The sequence below is a fragment of the Fukomys damarensis genome, unplaced genomic scaffold (assembly GCF_012274545.1).
Source record: "Fukomys damarensis isolate Sample0158 unplaced genomic scaffold, DMR_v1.0_HiC HiC_scaffold_21, whole genome shotgun sequence".
NCBI lineage: Eukaryota > Metazoa > Chordata > Mammalia > Rodentia > Bathyergidae > Fukomys > Fukomys damarensis.
The window spans coordinates 15704077-15713278 of record NW_022900933.1 but is presented as its reverse complement, the minus strand read 5'-3'; the positions used below and the strand labels follow the sequence as shown (position 1 = coordinate 15713278).

The window sequence follows — 9202 nt, the reverse complement described above, 5'->3', positions numbered from 1 at the left end:
AGGCCTCGTGCTTCAGGCCCTTTGCTGCCTCCCTCAGTGACAGCTGCCACCCACCCACCCTAGCCATAGCTGTTGGGGAGCCTGGTACCCCAAGCTCCTCACTATACTCCTCCTAAAGCGGCTTCAAGCCCCCCTCCCCCCTCCCACCCCAACCCTGCCCCTCCCACCACAGGTGGAAGGGGCTGGCGAGGGCCTCACCGCTTGGTCTGCGGGCAAGGGTGGGAGTTGCAGGAGCGGTGGTCAGCTGGCCGAGGATGGCGCTGGCACATGTGGGAGGGGTAGACCTCCTTGTCGCTGGTGCAGAACACCAGGCGGGACTGGTGGCCTGTGCAAAGGCCGGGCCACAGGGCAGCTGGTCAGTCAACCCTCTCCAAATGCACACTCTAGGTCAGGTGCTGTTCTGGACTCGGCCCAACATCACCCTGGCTAAGTCTCAGATGACCCTCTGAGGTAGATGCCACCATCATCCCATTGCCAGGTGATGAAACTGAGCCTTGGAGCATTTCCACTACGCGTGACAGAACCCTGTCTGACCCCGGTCACCAGCTCCAGGCTTGGCCTCCACTCCCACTGGAGTGCTATCAGCCGGGGGACACCACTCATGCTGGGACACCCTCCCTCTCAGCTTAGGCTGGGTCCTCCATGGGGTCCCCATGCCCCCAGCCTCCCACCATGTGGCCCGATGACAGATTTCTCACCTACTTGCCCACTGTCCCTGGTATCACAGCCTTGAGAGAGCTGTGCCTTCCCCGCACCTGATCGTGCCACCCCCAGGGTCTCACCTCCACCGCACTCCGCACTGCAGTCGCCCCACGAGGTGTGGCTCCAGCTGAAGCCTTGGCTGGACTCAGGGCTGCGCAGGGGCAGGTAGTACTCGTAGTGCACTCCGGGGTTGGCCTCCTGGCTGATGAGCTGCCGCAAGGGGCCCTCTGAGGTCAGCCTTACCCACAGCCCCCGGCCACCTAGGTACGGGGCTTGGTGACTTCTCAGGGGCACCCAGCTTCCCACTACCTTCTCACCTCAATAATCAGGGGCTCTGAGGTGGGGCCGCGGGCCTGGAGCCGCTCAGGGGCCAGGTCGCCCTCGGAACCCCGTTCGTAGTGCAGGATGGTGCTGGCCACCGGCAGGGCCTTGGCCTCTGAGATGGCCCAGTGCCCATTGAGGTAATACTCCCCACGGACGCTCCTCACGGCTGTGCAGGACAACGGTGGGGTTGAGAGGGTGCACCCCAGGCAACCCAAACTCACCCCATACCCAGACTGCAGCCTTACCCAGGAAGTTCCTGCTGGCCGTGGCCTCCTCGATGCGGATGCTGGTCGCACCGGCGGGAATGATGAAGATCCGGTTGTAGCCTGATGAGGTCAGAGACTCAGGTTGGGGGTGTGTGACCAAGCTGCCCTCACCCAGCACCATTCAGCACTGGAAGGAGCTGACCCTGAGGACTCTAAGTGCCAGGCAGCGCAGAAGGGGGATGGGTAGGAGACTGGTAGCAGGGCTGGGCTGCTTCGGGATCAGCGGCCCTGGCAGACCAAACAGCTCTGCAAAGGCCTGAAGGGCGGAAAGCCTCAGGGCACCCAGAGCAGGCTGGGAGGAAGCAGGATCAGGATGGGGACCAGGGGGGAGGTTTGAGGCGGAATAGCCAGCTGGCGCCAGTGTGAACTCAGACCGGGCCAGGTCCTGACTGACAAAGGCACACGGGGCTCCTGTGCAAAGGGCAGTCTCCACCCTGTGGTCCAAAGATGCCACCCCCAGGGGCCACTCGGGCCACTCAGCCTTGAGCCTTGGCCAGAGGAGACAGGTTCGCTTGAGGCAGGCTTCAGGTCCTGGCAGGGACCCCCACCTCTACTGAGGTCATTGGCAGCAAAGGTGCCTGTGACAGGGTAGCAGGTTGTGCCGTCGCCTCCACACTGCAGACACTTGTCCTCCTCCTTGGATGAGTCCAGCTCATGGTCACAGCCGACAACCTGCCAGGGAGGTGGAAGATGATGGGACACAGCAGCAGGGTGCCAAGGACCCAGCACACTCGGGTCCAGGCAGGAGGGATACCAGGGTTACTCAGCAGCAAGCTGGGCGGCTCAGCAAAACTTGGGTCTGTGTGGCACCCACATCCCCTTCTCTGGTAAGCACATACTCCTCCCCAGAGGCCCCTTCTCCCCGCTCAGAGCTTAGGGGACACCTCCCCAAAGGTGAGTTTGGAACCATCAGCGGGTATTTTATTCTCTTTCCTCAGAGCACAAATCAGGTGAAGCCAGCCCTCACCCTGGGCCTTGTCAGGCTGCTACAGCAGAGGCCCGAAGTTGCCATCTCGCCACACCTCATAGTAAGAGCCTGCCCAAGCCTGGCGCTAAACAAAAGGGAGTAAAGCAAGAGGCAAAGAGAGAGAAGTTTCTAGCAGCATCGTCCAAGCACCGGGAGCCTTCTTTTAATGTCTGGTTTCTGCTGCAGTCAGTTTTAGTTAGGTTCCAACAATATGCCACCCACACAGTTTCTTGTACGGGCAGAGTGAGGGCCTCAGAGGGCGTCAGCGGGCAGCTGTCACAGCATCCTAGGAGCTAGGCTGGGCGCCTGGTAACTTGAGGCGACTCCTGCCCAGAGCAGGGGAAGGACGTCACTCACCCGGCAGTGGCCATCCACACAGACGTCCCGTCTGCTGGGGTCACAGGGTGTCCCGTCCAGCACAGCCTCCCGGTGCTTGTAGTAAAAGTTCTCCCCTTCAGGGATGCAGTTCAGCTCGCACTTGTTTGGGGCTGGGGTGGGCAAGGAGGAGAAACTGAAGCCAGGGACCAAGGCCTAGCCCAGCAGCGGGGGTGCAGGGGCCAGAAGCACATTCGTGGCGGGAGAAAAGGCCCTTGCAGCAGCTGTCCTCATCAGGTGGCACAGAACCCCATCCCATATCAGGGAGAAGGGACACTGTTCACAAGAGCGTTGTATCTCTGGGGACCAAGTCAAAGAAACCCCAGAATAGGGGACAAACTCCGCTTTTCCCTGACCCCAGAGCTGGGTGTATGGATCTCACCAGGCCTGCCCACATCCAGGCCCCTCCTACAGTTTGTTCCAGGCGTGCCAACCCCACCCTTGGCTCCCTCCTGGTCCCTGTTCAAGGAAGGACCCTTCTGAGTGCAGGCAGAACAAAACCTGGGCTGAAAATAGCACAGAGGGCCAGAGGTTTGAGAAAATTCATCCACAGGGGCAAGGCCCTGAAGACCTCAGCATGGCCGCTGTTACAGCGTGACAGGCATGAGCCCCCCCACCCAAGGCGCTGATCACACATCTGTCCCTGGCGCTCACCGCCGTAGTAGGGCAGCCACCGATACCGACGGCCGTGGAACAAGGCGCCGTCCAGCTCAGCACACTGCTCGGCCCTGAAGTCCCGCGCACCCTCTGGACAGCTCTGCGGGGACGGCAGGAAAGTGGGTCCCCAGCGAGGGCCCCCAGGGAGGTTGGGGGTCTCTGCCTCGGCACCCCACCCTCCCAGCTCAAGGGTGGTCACCGGCTGCGTAGCCTCACCTCTGTGCGGCAAATGCGGTGGCTCCGGGCGGGGCCCACGCAGCTGGGGCCTCCATCCTTCCTGCAGGGCGAGAGGAACGGAAGACCCTGCATCCCCGGCCTCTGCTTCGGGCCCCCCAGCTTCGGTGGGGGTCCCAGGTGGGCAAGGGGAAAAAGGGGTGCACTCATGTGCATCCCTGTAGGTGGATGTTAGCAGCCCTGTTTCTACTCGGGAGAAGCCGCTCAGCACCTGACCACCCTGATGTCTGCTTAACTCAGGGCCCCTTGGCCTCTGAAAGTGATCTCCCCGAGAAGACCCGATTCTGCCCTTGGGGATGAGAGGTGATCCACACCCGCCTGTACGGTTGGTCTGCGGTGTAAGCAGCAAGTAAGTGCAGGGCACTTAGAACAAGCCCTCCTCGCTTCTCCTCTCTTCCTCCTCCTCTTGGAGCAATGAGCCTCATTACCCTTCCTTTGTACCCCACCCCTCTGCAGAAGCTCACAGGTGCAGAGCTTGGGTGCATACTTAACAAGTCACCTGAAGTGGGGAACATCTACACTTAAAGCGGCCGAGGGCAAAGAAGCCACACGAGTTAGGGACAGCTGCAGATCATTTACTCCACCGCCCCTGCCCCGTGTCAGGAACCAGATTCAGGTGCAGGACGAACCCGGGCTCCTGCTGCTCCCTGTCAAGGCCGAGCTCAGGTGTGTGTGATACATGAGTTGCTTTCCTACACTCTACTGATGCTGCTTCCAGAGCGTGTCACTTGGTGGCCAGTGGCCCAGCAGCTGGCCTACCTTGCACCCACCTCTTTTTAACCCACCAGCCCCTTCTTTCCACCCTACCTCTGGGAATAGCAGGGCCGCTCCCGGAAGCTGATACCCCCTCCGCAGGTCCGGCTGCAGGGGCTCCACTCACCCCAGGGGCCCCAGGTGTCACTCTGCTGCCGGGCCTCAGGAGCCTGCCGAAGATGCATCAGGAATTGAGCCCAGAACCCCCACCGGGGGCCTCTGCTGACAAACACACCCTCCTCAGTTCAAGGGACCTGGGAATCTCCCTTCCAGAGCTACCTTTTCAGGACCCCACAACTCCACTAGGCACCCCAAGATGGTCATTCACATAATTTTAGCCAGCTTTCACCATGGGGAGCTGGCAGCCGAGCCTAGGGCGTAAAAGGCGAGAAGCAGCCAGAAAGATTTGAAGTTACAGGAGCCCCTGGGAGAGGCTCTACACCCAGAGCCCAGGCGGTTGTGGTCAATGCTAAAGGAGGGGAGGAGACCCTAAAAGAAAAGGGAAGCAGCGGAAGTCAGGACACACAGCTGCGTGACTTTTGGCCAGTCACCTAACCCTGCTCAGCTGTGATTTTCTCATCTGGCAAAACAACCACCATCAGGGGTGCCTCCTGAGTGCCCGGGTGTTGCTATGATGACAGGAGGCTGCCAAGGTGGGGCAGGGGCTCACTCTGGCCTATTACACTAGCAACTTAGTCTCATCCAATATGGGAGAAGGGGGCACTGGTCTACTCCTGCTGATCTGTGCCAGAGACTCGGGGCTACTCCAATGTTACCCCCTCTTCATCATCATCTCTCAAAACTTGACTCAGCTTCCTGCAACCAACTGTATCACTGTCACTAAGTTCTCATCAGTGAGAGGGAAATAAAGTGTCGGGCAACAATCTCTGCTAGTCTAAAGCAGGGGCTCCCGGCAGGCGGTGCCGGTGGCCCACACAGTGGCTGCCCTGCCCTGGAACCGCCTCGCCGCAGCAGGAAGAGGTGGGGTTCTGGCCTGGATATGGGTCTGTCTGGGTCTGAGGCCCCAGCATCCTCCTGCCCTTGCACCAGGCTACAGGAAGCGTTGTGAGGCCAGCATCGCAGAGCCCTGGACAGCACCGCCCTGAGCCTGCTCTGTGTGCCTCTCTACCCTGCATCTGCACCAAAGGAAACACGTCCAGTCGCTAGCAGCACGGGGACGTTTTGTTCCCTGTAATGACATAAACCCCTGTGCGGGGTGGTGTGAAGCTGGGAGCTGCAGCACCCCTGCCTTGCCCAGCCTGTCCCTTCCCGTCCCCAGAAGCCCCCTTTCCACTGCTTCCAGGGGATCGGCTGCCCACTGTGTGGGGGACAGGAAGACAGGGCTGAGGCCTCACAGCACAGCGCCTCCAATAGTCCGCTCCTCTGGTCAGCACCCACAGAGAGCCCCAGAAGGCACGCAGGGGCCACTCTGTGGACCCCAGCTAGGACCAGGAAGGAGGCGGCTGAGCTGAGGAAGGGGTCACACCCCTTCCACCATGCAGGGAAGGGGAGCGGGTGTCTCAGCCACCCTGGAAGGGATTAGAAGGCAGGAAAAGGCTACTTGGGTCTTGGCTGCGCCTAAGGGAGAAGGGGACCCAACACAGTTCAGGGTGCTTACAGGAGGGGGGCAGTACTGAGGAGTGAACCCAGGGCCTTTGCACTGGGCTAAACCTCCAGCCATTTTTATTTTTTATCTTGAGATGAGGTCTGACAAAGTTGCCCAGTCTTCGGTTGAACTTGCCATCCTCCTGCCTCAGCCTCTCAGAGTAGCTAGCTCAGAGCACTTTGTAAGCCTTGATTAATTTCCTCTGTGCAACAGCATTGAAGCGGGTATCAAAACTCCCACATTAGAGGAATCTATAGCTCAGAGAATGCAATTGTGTTGGGGGGCTCTGGATTTCATCATGGGGTCTCGATGCCGTCACCACGCCCTCCCCCACAGAGCCCAGGACACCAGCACATAGGGAAGGAGCTCAGAGGGTGGCACCCAGGGAGAAGGCTGCGGTGGAGCAGAGGTAGGAAGCTCACAGGCATGGACAGTCCATGAGGGAGGGTGGTTGTGCCCGCCTGCCACTCACTGCCCCGTGCCCCTTGTTAAGACCTACCCCTGCCTGCTCTTCTCCGCTCCGGCTGATTTCCACAGAGGTGGCATTGCTCCCTGACCTCCCCAAGGTAGCACACCACTGCGGTCCTTTCTCTGTCACTGGTGCATGCCTCACAGAGGGTGGGCAGGCCATGACCTCAGGGAGAGCTCTCCAGGGGCAGCCTGAGACCCAGCTGCCTCTGTGCCCTCCCTCTTGCCCAGCAGCACCCAGCTGGGCAGATCCTGCAGCCTAGGACACTCCCTGCACAGCCTTGGGACCCAAGTGTGCCCTCCAGGTGTCCATCAGACCCCTACTAAGGAAACAGCTGCCCTACTGCCAGTTGGTTCCCTGTATCTGCTAGGCCTCAGGTGGTGCCAGCTCTTGCTACTTTGAGCTTCAGGATTTGTCATCTCTTGCAGGTTTCTCTGGACGCTTTCCCATACACAACTTCTGTGAAGAGTTCCTTCCCAGAACTTTTCTTGTTCTGGAACCATTTTTTCCCCTTCTAGAATATAAGGGTGTAATATAAATTTGTAAAATATCATAGTCAATAGCCACATGTGACTATTTGTTAATGAAAACCAAATCAAATTTTTAAATTCCTCGGTTGCACTGGCCTCATTTTAAGCACTTGATAGCCACAGTGGACCTAGTGGCTGCCTACTGGGCAGCAGCAATACACCTGGTGTGATTTCCATCATCTCAGAAGGTTCCCTGGACAGTCCTGCTTGGATGCTGACCCCAGGGGAAAGCAGGTGACAGGTACCCTAACCCTCCAGGTCCAAACACCCCAATGTCTGGGTCCTGGCAGTGTCCGGTGGGATGGACCCTGGCTGACCCAGTGCCGCCCCCACCTGTCTCCTTGGAAGGCCGCCAGGAGTGGGGTGTTTGTCGGCATTAGCCAAGGCCCAAAGGAGGGGTGCCCACCACCCTCTGAAGGGGGCGCCCTGCAGCAAGGCACGCAGTTCTGGACACCCTGGCCAGAACGCTCCAAGGTCCCAAGGCTTCTGAAGGAGCTGGGAGCAGCGCTGCTCTCCTCTTACCCACCACCCCGGCTCCGGGAGGCAGCAGGCACCAGGCTCCACCCCGCCTCCCCCACTGAGAGCTGGCTGCACTCACCGAGGACCCGGGCGCCCAGACCACCAGGAGGGGCAGGAGCAGGAGTAGCCGCATCTCTGCCTGTGCCTGCGGGAGAAATCGGGTTGGATCCGGGGCGGGCAGGTCACCCCGCCCCACACACACCCTGCCCGCCCGCCCCACCACAGCCCCAGGGCTCTGGCAGCAGCCTTGAGTGCTCTGCCAGGTGTGCGGGCATCACCCTCCCTCTCGTGGCCCACGGGTGACCCGGGGACCTCAGGAGCACAGGAGGGAATGCGGGCACGACTGCGCCACTCACACGGGTGGGAAAGCAAGCGCCCCTCCACAACCGGCAGACCTGCAGGGACAACTTTTTTCAAGGTTCCAGAGGGAAAAAAAGACAGGGCAATTACAAATTGTCGGAAAACATGGAGTTCAGAACCTAAGTGGGCAGATGCTTAAATTCAGCCGGGGATTCCCTTTATAAAAGTCATTTCATAGTTGTCTGTCTGTCTTTCTTTCTTTTGGTACTGGGGATCGAACTCTGGTCCTTGAGCTTGCAAGGCAGGCAGCGGAACCACTTAGCTAAATTCCTGACCCCATAGTTGTCTTTATACGCTTGATAAAATATAGATTTATAGAGCCATTTTACCACTAAAACAGATTTTTTAAAATGAAAGAAAAAATTTTTGTTGTTGTTTTTGAGACAGGGTCTCTCTATGCACTTCAGTCTGATCTTGAACTCACTGTGTAGCCCAAGTTGGCCTCGAACGCAGCAGTACACCTGCCTCAGCCTCCTGAGTGCTGGGATTACAGGCCGGTGCCACCACGCCCGCCTAAAAATGATTTTTAAATTAAACTCTTAAGAGTGTTGACAGACTGTAAGTGTAACTCAGGGGTAGCACAGGAGCTTAACAAGTATGAAGCCCTGAATCTGACCCACATAGTGCACGTGCACGCTCACACATGTACACATACATGCATGCACCCCTGTAGTCCCAGCGACCAGAGGCCGAAGCAGGAGAACCCCGAGTTTGATGCGAACGCCATAGGCCACTTAGCAAGATTCAATATAATTTTTTGAAGGCTGGAGATTTATCTCGGTGGTAGAGTGCCCGCGGATTCCATCCCCAGTATGTTACTTAAACCAGCAGGGCAGCTGCCCCGAAGCTCTCCCGTCAGCAGGCTGCACATCCCGTGTGTGTGCCGGGTACTCGCGTGGGGTTGCACACACACGGTGCGGTGCGGGTTCACACGCGCCTGCTGCAGTGTGCGTGTGCACGAACCACTGGGACAGAACCTCAGAACAAGTACTGACTCGTGCGTCTGCATTTTAAGTGTGTGATTCTACCAGTGTCCTGTTTTTAAAGTATGAAATGGCTTCGGATTGCACGGATAAAATAGCATAAGCAAGCCAAGTTCAGCAAAATCTACCCTGGCACATTTATCGACAGACGTGCGCATGGGTTACTTTGGCACAGCGACTCACTTCGTCGTTATTTTCCGGAGACTCGTCCGGGGACTGACGGGGACAAGCCTTTAGCTAAGCGACCTTAGCTGAGGGAAAGGTTGAAGAAAGGACAGGAGAAAAGAGCTGCTGCCTGCGCTGCCGTCGCCACTGTAGCGGCACTGGACGGCGATCCCACATCCACATCCTCGGTTCCAGAACGCCGCTAGCCCGAGAAGTTCGGCTTTTGTCCCTCGACTGGTGACAAGCAGCGCGCGAGGCTCAGCGCCTCCGCGGGGTCTGGGCTCCGGGCTCC

The 9202-nt window shown here is 58.6% G+C and overlaps 1 protein-coding gene across 2 annotated transcripts in view; it reads right to left on the bottom strand.

Annotated features, from left to right (window-relative positions):
* Nucleotides 1-8123, bottom strand: part of Papln (papilin, proteoglycan like sulfated glycoprotein) — a 25711-nt gene extending 17588 nt beyond the window's left edge. For both annotated transcript variants that reach the window (XM_010645430.3, XM_010645432.3), the window contains exons 1-11: nt 7759-8123; nt 7482-7547; nt 4333-4448; nt 3508-3568; nt 3289-3391; nt 2617-2747; nt 1841-1964; nt 1272-1352; nt 1020-1192; nt 783-912; nt 199-325 (exon numbers count right to left, since the gene is read on the bottom strand). In XM_010645430.3, the coding sequence (XP_010643732.1) occupies nt 199-325; nt 783-912; nt 1020-1192; nt 1272-1352; nt 1841-1964; nt 2617-2747; nt 3289-3391; nt 3508-3568; nt 4333-4448; nt 7482-7535 (1100 nt within the window). In that variant the 5' untranslated portion in view covers nt 7536-7547; nt 7759-8123. The remainder of the gene's footprint in view (nt 1-198; nt 326-782; nt 913-1019; nt 1193-1271; nt 1353-1840; nt 1965-2616; nt 2748-3288; nt 3392-3507; nt 3569-4332; nt 4449-7481; nt 7548-7758) is intronic.
* Nucleotides 8124-9202: the final 1079 nt, after the last annotated feature.